The following is an 18,966-nucleotide window of genomic DNA, read 5'->3' on the forward strand; positions in this document are numbered from 1 at the left end:
ATCGGTTTCGTAATATCGGTTTAAACTACTTCGAAATAATCGTGCAGTGTAGACGTACCCTAAATATGTCCTAAGAGTGCAGCCTTAGTCTTGGGATGGAGATGCTATAGTTACTAAACGAAAACTATCAACAGAAGACTAGCTGGATTGGTAGCCACAAGAAACTCGAATCTTTTGCCTAAAATTTTGGCATATTTCTCTTCCCCAATCCCTTTCAAAAGGGCATGTGGATGTATTTGTGTGTAGTTCTCTTTCTGTCCAAACAAATAAAATTAAAAACTTTTTGGCACTGAGTAAATTTTGACCTAGATTGGGGTAGTAACCAAAACACCCAACTCGGCTCAGTTCAGTATTTGCAGTTTCTGCTGTGGTGTATGAATTGGAACATAGCATGCTTCCAAGTCAAAATTGTGATGTATTGGCAGAGTACCAGGAGGAAACTTGCTCAAACTTTGGCTATGTATCCCTCGTTTAGCCTGTATAACGAATTTATCACTACATATTTGGTCTGTAGTTTGTCGCCAAAATGACAATTAACAGCCCCTCAAATCTGAGTTTAATTTAAGTGGGCAAAAGCAACGGCCAGTGTTTTTTAACTTGCACCACTAATGTAGTCCATGATTATTTTACCTTGTGAGAGCCCAAGCTCTGAATCAATGGGAGATGCTGTTTTTCTTGCCTGCCTGCATTCCTTCTAAATAAGGCTAAGGAGAATTAAGGAAGACTAGCTAGCCACACGCACTTGTACCTGTTGGACTGCGTTTGAAGCTGTGGCAGTAGCTTAGGTAAAGACTACTAATAGTCAAACAGTGAATGCAGAAGGGTCATCTAAGTGATATTCCAAAAAACACAAATGTGAGATTAGTTGGAAAACTAGACAACTGGTGATTAGAATAGTTGCATTTTCAATAGACCCTTAAAAAAAAGGGTAGTAGGCGATTCCTGTTTGGTTTTCCATTGTGTATCAATCTTGTCTGGCAAACCCAGCTATATCTTTGCTACGCTTCTCCAATTTAGAAGTAGCTAATCAGTCATGCTGAGTTAAAGGGACATTGGTCAATTTCAAGAAATTTGAGCTAATATTTAAAAAGTACTGAATGTGATAGATAACCTTTAAATAGCATATACTAGCTTTTCATAAAGAATATTCTAATAAAATGAGCAAGAGCTTTTTTTGCTTCCCTAGCTATTTTTACAAAGTTATTGTATTGAACTGAATAACATTACCAAAAAATATTCAGGTCCCCCTCTTCATCCCCCATCCCTCTGTTTACATGCTGCTGTGCTATTGGTTAAATATCAGTTTTATGGTTACTGGTAAACACTACTTATATGGTCTTTCCCAGACCATATACAAGAGTTCTTCTGAGAGTTGTGTATTAGCATCCTGGCAGGAAGTGCAGTTAACAATCAGCAAAAATAAAGGTAACACTCCTCCAGTCATAGGGAGGAGAGAGAAGACGGGTTGGGGATTAGTAGTAGTTTGTAGATGGGATTTATGGCTTACTACAACAATGTTAGACACTAAAAATCATGGACTGAATAGAGACAAAGTTATGAATTTAAGCTCCCAGGCTTGTCTTTCCTTTTGAGAATGAGGACTGAGAGATCAGATATAGAATGGTTTATGGCTGTGTCTGCACTACACAGTTTTTTGACAAAACAGTGAAGGTGTACTGCAATGCTGCTCCTGCTGATTTAACGCTCCTGCTACGCTGACATTTAAAAGAAAACACCTGGATGAGTTTTCCCTGATTGTGCTGCAGGTAGAACACATCTTTGCTCACCTCTCCCTCTGCAGCCCATGCAGAACTGCTTTCCATGCCCTCCCCAAATCACCACACATACCCCTTGCATATTTTAGGGCTGTTGCAGTACCCCATGCACTCCACCCTTAGGGACATGTTTCAGAATTACAACTGGACATATACCCAGCGGTGAGACCTTCATTTCAAAAAATGCTCTTCATTTTCATGTCCCTTGTAGAAAATAGAAATATTTGTATACTGTTACATTTTTATTAACTTAGAAAAAGAAAATGAATCTTTCTCTTACACATGGTGGTTGCCGCTGTGTATGAATTTCAGTAGCAATCAGTGCATTTGCAGAGTAAAATTAACACACATACAGCAATCATTACAAGGGTCGTACTTCAGTGCAAGAAAGCAATGCGTGGATTAATGCATTATAGAAAGACACATTACTGGGGCTTATTGTCAGAATGCTCCTTCAAAGCCTCCCGGATTCGAATAGCCCCCTGTTGAGGCCCACTAACAGCCATGGGATCTATCTGCTCAAAAGTAGCCGCTAACCAATCTACCTTGACACTCCACCCCATGAAACTTTTTTCCCCCTTAACTTCACAATGTTATGTAACAGGCTGCTGTGACCATGGGAATATATTCCTTATTGAGGTCTAACCTATCAAAAAGGCAGCACCAGTGACCCTTTAGTCTGCGAAAGGCCCATTCGACAGTCATTCTGTACCTGCTGAACCTGTTGTTGAAGTGCTGCTTGTTGCAGTCAAGGTTTCTGATGTAAGGCTTCATGAGCCATGGTAGCAAGGGGTAGACTGGGTCTCACAGCATCACAATTAGAATCTTTTAGTCTGGAAAGTTCCTGCTTGCAGCTTTCTGTATGGGCCAGTATTCCTAAAGATGCGTGTGTCATGCATCTTCCCTGACTACCCCACATTGATGTCAGCAAAATGACCATGGTCATCCACCAGCACTTGCAATATCATAGAAAAGTAGCTCCTTCTGTGTAGCAAGGTGGTCTGGGGCCAAAATTGGGATCTGTGTGCCATCTATTGCATTCCTACAGTTAGGGAATCCTATTGCCACAAAGCCATCCACTATTTCCTGTACATTGCTCAGAGTCCTTCATAGCAGGAGGCAATTAATGGCCCTGCACACTTGGATCACTGCAACCCTCATGGTGGACTTCAAGTGATCAGTAACAGTCTGGAGTTGCCAGCTTCCACACAGTGATTGCCACTCGCTTCTCCACAGTGAGAGCTGCTCTCATTTTGGTGTCCTTGGGCCAGAGGGCAGGGGTGAGCTCGGCATACAGTTCCCGGAAGGTAGTTTTGCACATCTAAAAGTTCTGCAGCCACTGCTGATCATCCCATAGCTGCATTATGATGCAATCCCACTACTCAGAGCTTATTTTCCAAGCCCTGTACCAGTGGTCCACCATGTGCATCTGCTCCTTGAATTGTTTCTTTCCATTGCATGCAGCAAGGCAGACACCACTGTGTTGTCGTCATCAGATTTGTAGCTCATGAAATAATGCAGGATCAGCTGTGTTGTGTTCATAACGCTCATCACAAGATAGGAGAGCTGTGCGGGATCCATGCTTTCAGACAGATAATGGGCATGCAATTTACTGGGGCTGTTGAAAAACAGCGCAAAACATAGACGCCCATAGAATGATGGGATGGAGAAAACTGCATCACAGGATGGTAAGCCTGCCCCCATGAGGCACTGTGATCCCTTCCCAGAGCATCCAGCAGCAGATGGTGGTGAATTGCGCAATGGGATAGTTACCAACAGTGCACTGCTCTCTCGATGCAAGGGCACCAACAGTGGATGTGCTCTGCCATCACAAAGAGCATTGTGTGGACATACAAAAGTAGTTTAATTACAGTGGTGGATGATCAAATTGCGTTTACTGAACTGTAGACATAACCTGTATCTAAAATCTTTGTTTAAGGGAGAGGGTTAATGGTTATGCATCTCTTCTCTTTGTATTGGGGGAGAGACTCAATGAGTGGGAACTCTCCTCATCTTTCTGTGTTTCTGTATGTTTTTCTAGTCAATTTAAATTGCAAGCTCTTTGGGGCAAGGACTGTCTTTTAACTTGTTTAATGTGCTTTGTAAACTGCCATGTAGGTTGGTGGCCTGGTATGCAAATAAAGATAACAAGTATGTATGTATATATTGACTATCTTTGTTCAAAACGAGAGCATAATAAAGTGATAGGGAATAGCCAACATGGATTTGTCAAGAACAAATCATTCCAAAAAACCTAGTTTAATTCTGAGATGTATTAACAGGAATGTTGTATGTAAGACATAGGAGGCAATTGTTGCCACTCTGCTTGGCACTAGTGAGGATTCAGGTGGAGTAGTACATCCAATTTTTGACACCACGCTGTAAGAAAAGTAAACAAACTGAAGAGTCCAAAAATAAGAAGTTAAGAAAATATCTGAGGAAAAGTTGAGAGAGAACTGGGCATTTTAAGGCAGGGGTGTAGATAGGGGTTGGGGCAGTCAGGGGACATGAGTTGGATAGGGGGTGGGAGTCCCGGGACAAGAAGCGGGGGGGCGGGGGTTTGGATGGGTTGGAGGTTCTGAGAGAGGCAGTCTGGGCAGGAAGTAGGAGGGGGCGGGGGTCAGGCTGTTTTGGGGAGGTACAGCCTTCCCTACCCGGCCCTACATACACTTGCGCAACCTCGATGTGGCCCTCAGGCCAAAAAGTTTGCCCAACCCTGGTCTAGGGTGCAGTAAGGGAGATTTAGGCTGGATGTTAGGAAAAACTTTCCAACTATAAGAATAGTTAAGCATTGCAACAGGTTACATGGGGTGAAGTCTCTGTCTTTGGAGGTTTTTAAGAACAGTTTAGACGAACATATATCTGGAACAGTCTAGGTGTACTTGATCCTGCCTCAGCTGAGGCAGGTAGACTAAATGAATTGTCCTTTCCCTGATTCTATATTCTCCTAGCTATGGATAATGAACATGTGTCTGATTGTAATTACTTCTTTGATATTGTTGCTTGGTGGGTGTAGTTGACTTAGCTCAGGCAACGTGCAGGGATGGATAGGTCAGCACTTGTTTTTTGCTTGGTTCCTTCATGGCTGAGAGGTCCCAGCTGGTTGTATTGGGTAAATGTATGAGGGTCTTCTCACCAGAGGTGCCACAATTTTATCTTGTTACCACTCTTTTTTTTAAAGTGTGTGTGTGTATATTAAAAAAAATATATATAGGGCTGTTGAGAAGCTGAGGTATGGGTTAGTGTTTATACTCAACTTTGTCTCCATCTTGCTTGATCTCAGACGAAGGGGACTGAGTCTCTTACCCAGTGTCTGATGGCATGCATAAGAACAAAATGGGACTAATTCATTTTTTCTCCCTCAACCTATCCACATCAGTATCTTATCCGAAAGCTATAGCTATAGTCTTATCAGCTTGTTTAATTTGAGGATGTGTGCCCATTGTTCTCCGAATTCTTAATTTTAAGAATTTGGTGAGAACAGCAGCTGCATTTAGATGATCCAATAGCAGTTGTGGCCAGGAGAGCTTTTTCCTATCTACACTTGATCAGAGGATCCACTCTTTTCACATGCAGTTCTTGATATTATGTCTGTCACTTGGAAGTAAGATTACTGTAGTGTTCTCTAGATTGGTCTTACAATATAACAGTGTGTTTTCAAAGTTTGGGTTACGATCCAGTACTGGGTTGCGGCACGTAAGGCACTGGGTCGCTCTGGTCATCATCTCCAACTGGGACGTTAAAAGTCCCGTTAGTGGTGCTGCCCAGCTAAGCCAGGCTAGTGCCTACCTATTCCGACACTGCGCTGTGCCCTGGAAGAAGCCAGCAGCAGGTCTGGCTTCTGGGTAGGGGGGGCATGGGGTTCCACATGCTGCCCCCACCCCGAACACCAGCTCTACGCTCCCATTGGCAGGTTCCCAGTCCATGGGAACTGTGGGGGCAGTGTCTGCAGTCAAGAGACGCGCAGAGCCACTTGTGCACCTCCACCTAGGCGCCAGACCTGGTGCTGGCCACTTCAGGCGCAGCGCAGTCCGAGCTGTCAGGACAGGCAGGAAGCCTGCCTCTGCGCCACTAACCGGGAGCCACCAGAGGTAAGTCTGTGCCCCAATCCCCTGCCCCAGCCCTGAGTCCACCCCAAATCCCCCATCCCTGGCCCCACGCTAGAGCCCGGCCCTGCAGCCCTCATCCCCTCCTGTACCCCAACCCCCTGACTCAGCTCAGAGCCCCCTCCCGCACCCCAAACCCCTCATCCCCAGCTCCGTTGGGTCATGGGTATCAACAGTTTTCTCCAGGAAAAAAAGTTTGAAAACCACTACAATATAATTCTCCTTCGGAAGATGAAACTGTCACAGAATACAACTACCCACTTACTGAATGGTGGTGTTGGCAGGAGGATTTGACCAGTATTATCCACACTACTTGCTAGCTGACTTTCAAGTATAATTTAAGTGTTGGATTTCAACTTGCAAGGTCCTAACTGACCCTGATATCTGCCCAATTGAAAGGAAGCCTTTTCCCATAGCAGTACTCCCACAGATGAGATCAGCAGAGGTGCTCAGACTGACACTCCTTTGGTAATCATGGGAGAGAGCTACCAGTAGGATATTCACAATGAGGCACACCTTCAGGTTTGTAATTATTTTCCCTTTTTTGTGGCTCTAATCCCTGGATCTGAAATAGCCCACATCTGTTGGACTTTGTGGCATGCTGTCAGGTGCATATGTTTTCTAGGAATTTCCATGAGGAGGAGAATATAAAGGAAATGGGATAGGATTTGAGGCTATATGGGTATTGGCTTGTTTATTACTTGATGCAAGCTGGATTTTGTAAGAGAATAGACTGGCTGGGGTGCTTTATTGTATTGAGTAACTTTGTATGTAATTTTTAAGTGAGATCAGTGGTTCAGTCATGCTGGAAGGGCATAACGAGTGGGGTCCCACAGGGATCAGTTCTGGGTCCTGTTCTGTTCAATATCTTCATCAGTGATCTAGATGATGTCAGAGAGAGTACACTTTTATAAAGTTTGCAGATGATACCAAGCTGGGAGGGGTTGCAGGTGCTTTGGAGCACAGGATTTTAATTCAGAATCATCTGGACAAATGATCTGAAGTAAATGAGATGAAATTAAATAAGGACAAATGCAAAGTACTTCACTTAGGATGGAACAATCAGTTGCACACATAGAAAATGGGAAATGACTACCTAGGAAGTACTACTGTGGAAAGGGATCCGGGGGTCATAGTGGACCACAAGCTAAATATGAGTCAACAGTGTAATACTGTTGCCAAAAAAAGCAAACTTCATTCTGGGACAGGATTTCTCAAACAGGGGTCGTCACTTCTGTAGGGCAAGCCCCTGGCGGGCCAGGCCGGTGTGTTTATCTGCCCTATCCGCAGGTCTGGCTGATCGTGGCTCCCACTGTCCGCGAATCGCTGCTCTGGGCCAGTGAGAGCTGCCGGAAGTGGCGCAGGCTGAGGGACTTACTGCCACCGCATTCAGTAACTTCTCCCATTGGCCTGGAGCAGCAATTTGTGGACAGTGGGAGCTGCGATCGGCTGGACCTGCGGACGGGACAGGTAAACACCCTGGCCTGCCATGGGCTTTACCTACGGAAGCGGCAACCCCTGTTTGAGAAACCCTGTTCTGGGATATATTAGCAGGAGTATTGTAATCAAGACATGAGAAGTAATTATTCCGCTTATTCCACGCTGATTAAGTCTCAACTGGAGTATTGTGTCCAGTTCTGGGCGCCACATTTCAGGAAAGATGTGGACAAATTGGAGGATATCCAGAGAAGAGCAACAAAAATGATTTTAAGCTGTAGAAAACACGATCTGTGAGGGAAGATTGAAAAAATTGGGCTTGTTTAGTCTGGAAAAGAGAAGGCTGAGAGGGGACATAATAGTTTAAGTACATAAAAAGTTGTTACAAGAGGAGAGAAAAGAATTATTCCTCTTAATCTCTGAGGATAGGACAAGAAACAATGGGCTTAACTTGCAGCAAGGGAGGTTTAGGTTGGGCGTTAGGAAAAACTTCCTAACTGTCAGGGTGGTTAAGCACTAGAATAAATTGCCTAGGGAGGTTGTGAAATCTCCATCATTGGAGATTTTTAAGAGCAAGTTAGACAAACATCTGTCAGAGATGGTCTGATAATACTTAGCCCTGCCACTAGTCCAGTCCCCCTGCCATAAGTGCAGGGGACTGGACTAGATAACCTCTCGAGGTCCCTTCCAGTTTTATGATTCTATGACTGAACTTTTTATAAGCACCAAATTGAGAACATTTCAGTGTAAAGTTAGTGAGACACACATGGGACCCCACACTGAGATTTTTACACTTTTCAGAGTAGAATTGCAATTAAAGGGAAGCTGTTCTGTTTGACCTCTTTATTGCAAAATTTATTGGCTTGGTGTGGTATTTTCCTGGACTAATAAATAGTTTGTTTCCATTTAAGGTGGATAGCAGCAAGGAATCAGCAGAAGCAGCTTGTGATATTTTATCACAACTTGTGAATTGCTCTTTAAAAACACTTGGACTAATTTCAACCGCTCGACCAAGCTTCATGGATTTACCTAAGGTAGCTTGTGCATGTTTTGTTTTGTTTATTGATTGATTGTAGTGGTATGTATGTTACTGATATAATTTAGAAAGTATGTAGATTTAAAGCAGTAGGTTCTCTGTGGCTTCATCTATTCCTGGGAGCTCTTAAAATGCAGGCACTGAGACTCAGTACTTAAATTTGTCCAGAACTTTATTGATTATATCTGCATCATGTGGGTGTTTACAGTACTTGCTTAACTTCCCAGGTCTTTTCCCAACATACATTGGCTTCAGTGTAAAAATCTGTGAAATATTGTTTGTGTGCACAGTCTGTATATAAAATAGATCTAAGACCAGCAAGGAGCGTTCTGATCATCTGGTTTGACCACCTGCATAATACAGGAGATAGAATTTCACTCAGTAATTCCTGCATCAAGCCAATAACTTCTGGTTGAGCTAGAACATACTTTGTAGAAATATATCTGATTTTTGATGTCATAACGTGAAACAATGGAGAATCCGTTGCATCCCTAAGTAAGTTATTCCAATGATTAATGGTCATCACTGTTTAAAACTTTGCACCTTAGTTCTAGTGTGACTTGGTCTAGCTTCAGTTTCCAGCTATTGGATTTTGTTGGGCCTCTGCTAGGTTAAAGAATGTCCATTATCGGAAATCTCCTCATCCATAGGGAGATGAGGGAGGGCAAACTACGGCCCAGGGGCCAGATAGGGCCTGTCAGGGCTTTCAATCCAGTCCACGGTATTGTCAGCCTAATGGTGCAGCAGGGCTAAGGCAAGCTCCCTGCCTGCCCTGGCCCTGTACCGCTCCCGCAAGTGGCCAGCACCACATCCCTGGGTGGTGGTGGGCAGAGGGCTCTGTGCACTACCCTTTCCTGCAGGCACCACCCCCCACAACTCCTGTTGGCAGGGAATGGAGAACCCTGAGCCCCTACCCCCCCACACCCCTCTTACACACAACCACTTGCCCTGAGCCTCTTCCTGCACTCCCTCCACACCCCAACCCTCTGCCCCAGCCCTACATTCCTGGCCGTGCATACAATTTCCCCACCCAGATGTGGCCCTTGAGCCAAGAAGTTTGCCCACCCCTCATATAGACAGTGATCAGAGTCACACCTTGGCCTTTTCTGAGAGAAACTCTTTAGTATGTCACTATAAAGTGGATTTTCCAGACCTTGAATCATTTTTATGGCTCTTTTTTCTGACCCCTTTCCAGATTTTCAGCACCCTTTTTGAAGGGTGAACACCAGAAGAAGTGGACGTAGCATTGCAGTAACCGTGTCACTAATACTTAAGGCTAAAATTTAGTCATGGATATTTTTAGTAAAACTTATGGACAGTTTACAGGCAATAAATGCAAATTCACGGCCCGTGACCTGTCCATGACTTTTACTATAAATATCCCGAGTAAGGTGCCGCTGCCCCTGTGGGGCCTGAACAACAGCCAGTGCTGGACTGGTCCTGGGGTCAGCTGCGGCAGCCATGGAAGTCACGGCATCCATGACTTCCATCGCAGACTCGCAGCCTTATTAATGCCATATATAGTGATAATAACTTGTCCTTTCATCCACTCTTTATTCTCCTGCTTATACATTCACAGATCACTTATTTTTACCAGGAGCTTGTGTTGGCACCATTCAGTCTCATTCATTACCTCGATACAATCCCCCATCTTTGGGACCTACGATCTTTTGTTCCTAGATGTATAACCTTACATTTGGCTGTATTAAAACACGTGGTGTTCAAATGAGCCCAGTTTACCACTCAGTCTAGATAGCTATATAGAACCAACCTGTCCTTATCATTATTTACCCTCCCACACTAATTTTTTTACTTGCGAACTTCACCAGCAATGGTTTTAGAAATTTTCCAAACTGTTGATTGCTATTGAATAGCATGGGCCAACTTCAGATCCTTGTGGGACATCATGAGAAATAGCCCCGTTGGCAGATGATTCTCCATATATAGTTGCTACTTGATCTATCAGCCATTTTTTAATCCAGTATATATGGGTTGCGGTAGTAGCACTAAATTTTTTTAATTGGAATGTCGTGTGTGACTTTACAGAAGTCTAAATGTGTTAGGCCAATTTTATCAACCAAATTTCTAACATCAAGTGGTATTAAGTTTAACAAAAGTAACTTTTATTTAAAAAAAAAAAAAAGGTTTGGCATTTATTATGCAATCATCCTTTAATTCTCTGATTATGTACTTCATCAGGCTTTCTGTGACTTTGCCCAGGACTAACTGGCCTTTTTTTTTTTTTTTTTACCTGAGCCAACCATCCTGAGCACATTTTTATAGAATACTGGCAGTAGACTAGCATGTCTCAGTTCCTCTGGAATTTTACAAGAGTTTCAAGACTTGTTAAATATCAGCATCAATGAGTTGAAGCTCCTCAGCCAAATCTTTTTAAAACTCTTGTGTCAAAGAAAAGTTATCTTTTCTTACGTGTCAAATGTTTAACTTTGGTAGTTCCTTCCTACTTACTTTCGGCAAAGAAAGTACTACTTTCTGACTGGTAGATGTGTGTACATCGTCCTTCTCTTCTCTCGCCCTCCGCCCCCCCAAACAAAACAAACCCCATATTCACATTGTATAAACCCCATATTCACATTGTATAAAAGGCAGAGGTGTTCAGTAGCTAAGTAGAGCTGATAATGATTCCTACACATAAAGTTGCCTAACACTTTTTTGTTTTGAACTACTATATTTATTTACTTATAACTTTTGCCAAACTCATTGTTTGGCATGAAAACACCCATGCTTGCTCTGCAACTGAATCTCTTTTTGAAAGATTCAACAAACTGTCCTGAGAAAGTTAAGGAAAAATACATAGTTTGGCTAAAGCTAATTTTTTTTCCCCTGGCAGTTTCATTGTATGGGGTGTTAGCTAATCTGTCCTTCTTCAGTGTCAGGTAGGTCTTCCTCTTCAGCATTACTATCTGGTTGTGGTGGTGCAGCAGCATACTAAAAGTGATCTGAATCTTTTCCTCCCCCTCCCCCCCATGGCTGCTCAATAACAGCAGCGAAAACTGAGAAGATTAGTCAGTTTTCATTCTGCTGCTTGATAAACAAAGGTACTGGAGTTGTCTGTCTGCAGATTTAGGAATACAGCACTCTTTGGATTATACCTGGTTCTTCAAGTGATCGCACATGTCCATTACACTTCAGGTCTGTGTGCATATAGTACACTGGAGCTGGAGATGTTTTTCACATCGGTGTACGTGTCCGAGCAGCACGTGTGCACTCAACACCGTTGTGCTACTAGCTGCAGCATAATGGAGTGTGGCCACCTCAACTTCCCTCAGTTCCTTTTAACCGCCCTTGATCATTAATTGGACTGCCTGTGCTTGTGTGCACAAGTTTCTCTCTTTGTGAACAGCTAATTTATATTCGTTAGTATAGTGGTACTCATAGTTTATTGTATAGTTCGTTTCCTGTCTTTGGACTTAGTGTCAAATCTCTTCTTACGAAATAAGGCACAAACACTTGGTACTGTTGGGGTATGCATCAGTCACCAGCTTTTAAGCAAGAAGTCCAGAGTTGGTTGGTGATACTCATTCTCAGTGCCTGAAGTGTCTGGGTGAGGGTCTCTTTCTGACTAGTGCCAAGTTTGTTGAGATTTCAAGCCCCATACTAAAAAGGACAGAGGTAAGCCTTCACCACATCATAATGGAGGCTGTTTTGCATCCTCCCTCTGAGCCCATCCATTGACACACCCACTGGGTGGATCAACCCCATCCACGAGTGCTCCTGCAGACCATGCCATCTCTTCTCCTAGAAGAATTTCTGGGTGGGGGAGACAGTTACCATTCCTTGGTGCCCATAAGAAATTAAATGACCACTGATCTTTAAAAGCTGGAAGGCCTCCTTCTCTTAGATCTAGGGTCTCAGGTGGCATCTTTGAGCAGGAGGGAGGATACTGGGGTACAGTTCTAGCCTTTGCTTGGCACTCCCCAGCACAACATACCATAGTCACTGATTCCAGCAACTACCATCAAGACTTGCTCCTATGAACGTTCATGCTTCCTCAGTACAGCAGGATGAAACCAAGGATGCCTCTCAGTACCACAACTCCAGAGACTCTACTGCGCAATACTGGACTCTCCTTGTTCAGGATGTAAATTTATTAGTACTAGTCACCTCACAAGCTTTGGTCCAGCCTGTATCAATTGGGGCATTCGATTCCACTCTGGCTATTGAGCATTAGCCCTCAATACTGATAGCAGTCAAGGCTTTTTAGCACAGACAGGCCCTGGACATGCAGTGCCATCACAGATTAAACAGTGTACCAACTACATCAAATCAGAGATCCTAATTACTGGCACCAAGCAGTATCGCACAGCCTTGGCCATCAGACTACTACATGTTTTCCTGGGAGTACCTAAGTCTGCGACAAGAGGCCTTACATTCCTTTGCCCTCATCAGGAAGATCGAGATCTCACTACCCATATGGGTATGGAAGCAGATCTAGAGAGAAGGAACCATGGAACAGTCTTAATTGGGATCCTGTGTGTATCAGTGGCCTTTCTGTAACCCAGGGATGATGCCACCCACATCATGTTGGATGCCAGTTTCCTCAGCTAACAGCTTATCTCAGGGGCAACATTGGAGGTCACCACACAAGGTGAACCCTGTTTCTGGGACTCGTCTCAATACCAGTTGAGATTCAGAGGGCCCTCACCAGGACTCTGTCCATCAGCTTTGCATTCACATCCAAGAGGTCCAGATTCAGTCTCCCATGAGCGTGTCCTCTTTGCCTCCATATGAGGTGACAGCGTTGGAGGCATCCTGTCTTGTCCAAGATGATTATAAATCATAAGACTTGTTAGCTCTCTTGATATTCAAATCAAAATAGTTCAGGGGAGTTTGCGTAGATCAGTGGACATCTTGAATATAGCAGAGCCCTCTGAAAGGGCTCCTCTAATAAATGAGGAAATTCAAGCTGCCCTAGATGGGACTGACTCTGCAGCTAGTTATGGCATTTGTGTTTCTTCCAGAGATGGCAGCACAGAATTGAGGCCCTATGTTGTTTTCAGGGAAGACAGATGCAGCTGTGTATCTATCTTAACCTTTTGGGAATCCCACTTCTTAGATGCTTAGGCCCATATTACAGCTGCACTGTGGAACTGAGATACACCCTGCAATTTCCTTCTTTCCCTCCCTCCCACTTGCCTTCCTCATCCCTCTTCAGGATCCATTCTTGAGGCTACTCTTCTACAAGAGGTACAATCTCTTAAACAACTGAGAGCCACAGAAGAGGTTCCTCCTCCTCCTCCTCCTTATAGAGGGAAGGGTTTTTATTCCAATTATCTTCTGGTTTCAAGTCAAAAGGCAGACTCAGACCCATTCCGGACCTGCAAAACCTAAACAAACACACACTTTCTGTTCTTTAAGTATGGTCACTCTGGTCTCTGTCATTCCTTCCCTAGATCCTGGCAATTGGTACACTGCCCTAAGGCTGTTTACTTCCACATGGCCATCCATCGGAACCACAGGTAGATTCTAAGACTTGTGGCCATGGTCCTTTATCAGTTTGCAGTCCTGCCATTTGACCTGTCTGAAGCCCCAGAAGTCTTCATAAAGTGCATGGTGGTGATAGTACATTTTTCTCAGAAAAGCAGATGTAGAGGTGTTCCAATATCTGGATGACTGGCAGATCCATAGTCACTCCAAAAATGACTGGACATCAGTTTGGTCAGAGTTCAGTCTCTTTCATTCCTTGGGCCTGTTAATCAACAAGGACAAGTCAGTTCTTGGTCCTGTTCAGAGAATAGAGTTCCTAGGAGTTGTACTCACTGTACAGTGTCAAGGGCAGCCCTGCCTCAGCTGAGATTCAAAGAAATTTGGGATCTCTCCATGGACCTCAAGGCATATCCTTGCACAAAGGTAAGAAATTGACAAAGACTTTTAGGACATCTAGCATCGTGCATGTACATGACTTAGCATGTCAGACTTCACCTCAGGAAGCTGCAGTGGTGGCTGAAGTTTGTTTATACTCTGTCATTATCCACTGGACATTCTGATTCATGTACCTGCAAGGACTTTATATTCTCCCTGGACTGGAGGATGGATCCTCTCAATGTATGTGCAGGAGTCCCCTTCTCCCCATCTTTACCTTCAGTGACTTTATTTAGAGCTGCTTCATCTTGGTTGGGAAGCACACATGGGGAACCTCTACAGACTCAGGACCTGTGAGCAGGCCAAAAATCTTTCTGTCCACATAGATGTCTGGGAATTGTGGGTAATTCACCTGTGTTAGGCTTTCCTGTAGCACATCAAAAGAAGTGTGGTTTAAGTCCTCGCAGATAATACAGCTGCGATATTCTGTTTGAACAAACAGAGTGGTGCCAGGTGAGATTTGCCTTTGCCAAGAAGCTGTAGATCTCTGGGACTTCTGTATCGGCAATGCATTAACTTTCAAAGCCTCCTACCTCTCAGGTGTTCAGATCTTCCAGCTAGTTTCTCAGCTGATCTTTCTTTCAGCATGTCATAAACAGATAGCTAAGGGTTAATGTTTCTTTTACCTGTAAAGGGTTAACAAAGGGAACCAAACACCTGACCAGAGGACCAATCAGGAAACCGGATTTTTCAAAGCTCAGGGAGGGCAATGTTTGTGTCTGTATCCTTTTGTCGGCTCTCAGCTATAGAGAGGGGATCTTTTCTATCTCTAAGCTCTAATCTTACATTTCACAGTTGTAAGTACAAAGAAGTGTAGAAAAAAACAATAGCTCGTTGTTTTGGTTTTTTTGTATTGTACATGTGTGTGCTTTGTCTGGAATGTTTAAATTATAGTGTTTTTTTGCCAATGACAGGCTGTTCAACCCCATATTTTACTTTTACAGTAAAGCGTTGTGTATGGGACACTTGATGCAGAGATGCATAGTGTCATCCGTGTTTTTTCTTTCTTTTTAAGAATTGTTTTGAGTTTTTTTCTCTGGGCTAGGCTAGGAACGAAAAGGGAGGGATTCTTTGTGTCAGATCTACGGCAGGGTGAATCTCTGATGCAGCAGAGGAATTGTGGGAGGAGAAGCTCAGGGGGAAGCAGAGAGAGAATCTTTTTCTGTTTCCTAATTGTCTCGTTGGGGTTGTCTCTTTCGTGGAAGGATACTGCTTCTTGGTATTGTGATGTAAAGAGGTTGCATCAGTAACTCTCAGGTTAGCCCAGAGAGGAAATTCTGGGTGGGAGAGAGAGGGGGAAGGGAAGTGGGTTATTTCCCTTTGTGGTAAGACTCAGGGCTTCTGAGTCTTGGGGTTCCCCAGGGAAGGGTTTGGGGAGACCAGAGGGAGCCAAAACCCTGGAATTTGTGGCTGGTGGCAGCGAGATCAAATCTAAGCTGGTAATTAAGCTTAGAGGGGTTCATGCAAGCACCCAGATTTCTGGACGCTAAGGTCCAGATTTGGGACTTCTGTATCGGCAATGTATTAACATTCAAAGCCTCCTACCTCTCAGGTGTTCAGATCTTCCAACCAGTTTCTCAGCTGATCTTTCTTTCAGCAAAAATCCCAGATGGTCTCGGACTGGATGTCATCAAATTCATCTTTCAGACTGTTGGGGTGAGGTTACCAGAGTTAGATCTCTTCACCAGTGGACTGACCAGAAAGTGCCACTTATTTGTGTACAAGTGTGAGCTTCTTGACAGATGTTTTCCTTCTGTCTTGGAGGAGCAAGCTACTGTAGGCCTACCCTCTGATTCCAAAGGTGCTATACAAGCTCAGACAGGATCATGCCCACACAAGGTTCTTAGTGCCAGGCTGCCCTTGTCAACATTTTGGTTCTCAGAAATATTGAGCCCTTCTGTCAAGAAAGTGATAATACCTCAGGAGTCTGACTTAATATCTCAAAGTCAAAGTCGGATGTTGCATCCCAACCCATCCATTCCATATGTGAGAGCATGGATGCTCAGTGAGTAATGTCTCCGGAAGCAGAGTTCTGTCTGGCTTCAAAAGATCCTTTAAATAGTAGAAAACTGTCCACTAGATACTTAACTGATGAAATGGAAGCATTTTTCAGTGTGGTCTCAGCACATTTATTTAACTTTTGCATTCTTCCATCCAGTGTATTCTGGGCTTTTTACCTAGAAGGAGATCACCTGGCAGCCATGCTTTCTGCCCTCTGGAGGGGGATGGTCTAGTTTTGTTTTTGTTTTTCTTCTAACCCTATGATTATCCATTTTTGGAAGGTTTGGACAGGCTATATTCACATATCCCAGAGAAGCGAGAGCTCTGTGACTTAATTTGGCTCCCATTATTGTTGCCAGCACCAGTGTTGTTGGTAGCTGTTTCCTCAGCTGGGAGGATAAAGGCATTGAACGTGTTGGTTGCTGCCACTGCCCCCAAATACAGTATGTTTTATAAGGACAAGGACTGTTTACACCCTCACTGTAAATTCCTGACTAAACTTAACTGACTTTTTTTCCCCTTAAATAAGCTATCTATTTGCCTGCCTCTTTTCCGAAGCCACATTCCCATAAGAAGGAAGAGACACTGCATACATTGGATGTTAAGGTGTTTTCCGTTTGGACAGAACCAGCCTCTTTAGGAGATCTCCTTAGCTGTTTCCTTTGCTGACAGGATGAAGGGCCTTCCTTTAGGATTTCATCTTCTATTTGCATATGCTATGACATTGCCAAAGTCCCTATGCTGAGCAGTTTTAGTGCACTCTACAAGAGCTCAAGAGGCTTTGGCTGCGTTTGAGTCACATCAGTAAAGGAAATCTGTAAAGCTGCAACCTAGTGATCGATACATACTTTCACATTTATACTATCAGCATTAAAGGGTTGATGCCAAATTCAGACGTGTAGTTTTACAGTCATTGTTCAGGTAGACTCTGAAACCCTTTTCTGGGCTGAATTGTTTGTGACTAACTGGAAGTGGAAAATCCCTTTTAAGAATCAAAAACTGTTACTAACCTGTCTGTAACTACTGTACTTCAAGGTGGGTCTATTCCATGACCCACCCTCCTTTCCCTCTCTATCAGCGTTATCCAATAAGAAGGAACTGAGGAGGGCCAAATCCACCCCATTAGACTACTGGCTGACAGCATAAGAGTGTCAAGGGTGCATGTGCTACCTCAGTGAGTATCACTATGGGAAGAACATATTTGGCTCTAGCACACTGGGTGCACACGCACCTGAAGTAGAATGGATTTGTGAAACACATTTCAAAGAACAGTTACAAAACAGGTTAACGCTCTTTTTTTACACATTTTGTAAGACTGTCTTCATAATTATAAGGGTGGCCTGTGATGAACAGGAGGTCAGACTATGTGACCAGGTGTTCTTTTCTGGTCTTAAACTTTGGCATCTTATTTTAATAATTTTGATTAAATTTCAGACTTGCATTTTTTGCTAAACTTACACTTTGTATGTAGATAAAGTGTTTAGAACAGATTTTACATATTGCAGTTTACCCTTATGTCTAAGTCTGGAGGATGTTGCCTTGGAAGTGCACTTTGCAAGTAATCTTCAGAGCTTACTTTTAGGTTCACTAGTCAATTTGTGCACTTGTATAGGATATTTTGAATGTTAGAGCACTGCATTTTTTGTCCCAGTTCCTGAGTTTCTGTTAATGTTGGATATTATCAATGACCAACCATAGACAAGGATTTATAACAAAAACTAAATACTTGATGTTTGCTTTTAAAAAACAAACAAAAAAAACCTGGGTCAAATGTTTTACTGTCTAGCTGAGATAAAATGGATGCAGTAATGTTAACTATTGCAGTAGGTGTTAGACTAAAGGAAGGTGTAGACCAGAGATTGACAACCTTTGGCACGTGGCTCACCAGGGTAAGCACTTTGGTGGGCCAGGCTGGTTTGTTTACCTGCCGCGTCCGCAGGTTCGGATGATCGCGGCTCCCACTGGCCACGGTTCATCGCTCCAAATGAATGGGGGCGGCGGAAAGCAGCACGGATTGAGGGATGTGCTGGCCACTGCTTCCTGCCATCCCCATCGACCTAGGGCGGTGAACTGCGGCCAGTGGGAGCCGCGATTGGCCGAACCTGCAGACACAGCAGGTAAACAAACCGGCCTGGCCCACCAGGGGGCTTACCCTGGCAAGCTGTGTGCCAAAGGTTGCCGGTCCCTGGTGTAGACTATCTATATGTGAAGATGTAAGGAAACACTGGTTTTGAAAATATATTTGGAATATTTCACATCCCTGTTTCACTGTTACTGTTTTCTCCTTTCTGCAGTCACATTTTATCTCTGCACTGACAGTGGTGTTTGTAAACTCCAAATCCCTCTCTTCACTTAAAATAGATGATACGCCAGTAGATGATCCGTCCCTCAAAGTACTAGTGGCTAACAACAGTGATACGCTCAAGCTATTAAAAATGAGCAGTTGTCCTCATGTTTCTCCTGCAGGTGAGCTACCCTGTATGTGTGTTTAAAAATGTGTGGTGAGTGTGTTTGTTGTGGGTGTGTTCTTGGTTTCACAGTGTGAACTTTCCAGCAAGCTTCTGAAAAATTGAGGCTAGTATTTACAGCCTCTGACATCTTAATACTTGTTCCATTGTGTTTGTTTCATAAGAATATTAAAACTGTATGCCTAGAACTATTTTGACTAGTACTGAAACATATTTGACCATCATGGACAAATAATTTTGAGCTGGAGCGAGGATGAAAA

The 18,966-nt window shown here is 43.6% G+C and overlaps 1 protein-coding gene across 5 annotated transcripts in view; it reads left to right on the plus strand.

Annotated features, from left to right (window-relative positions):
• The window catches only part of FBXL3 (F-box and leucine rich repeat protein 3), a 37,076-nt gene that overhangs the window by 7,465 nt on the left and 10,645 nt on the right, over positions 1 to 18,966 (plus strand). For 3 of the 5 annotated variants that reach the window (XM_075061535.1, XM_075061536.1, XM_075061537.1), the window contains exons 3-4: positions 8,230 to 8,355; positions 18,533 to 18,704. In XM_075061535.1, the coding sequence (XP_074917636.1) occupies positions 8,230 to 8,355; positions 18,533 to 18,704 (298 nt within the window). The remainder of the gene's footprint in view (positions 1 to 8,229; positions 8,356 to 18,532; positions 18,705 to 18,966) is intronic. The other 2 variants (XM_075061538.1, XM_075061539.1) reach the window with 1 other exon arrangement.

The sequence above is a fragment of the Chelonoidis abingdonii genome, chromosome 1, assembly GCF_003597395.2.
Source record: "Chelonoidis abingdonii isolate Lonesome George chromosome 1, CheloAbing_2.0, whole genome shotgun sequence".
Lineage (NCBI taxonomy): Eukaryota > Metazoa > Chordata > Testudines > Testudinidae > Chelonoidis > Chelonoidis abingdonii.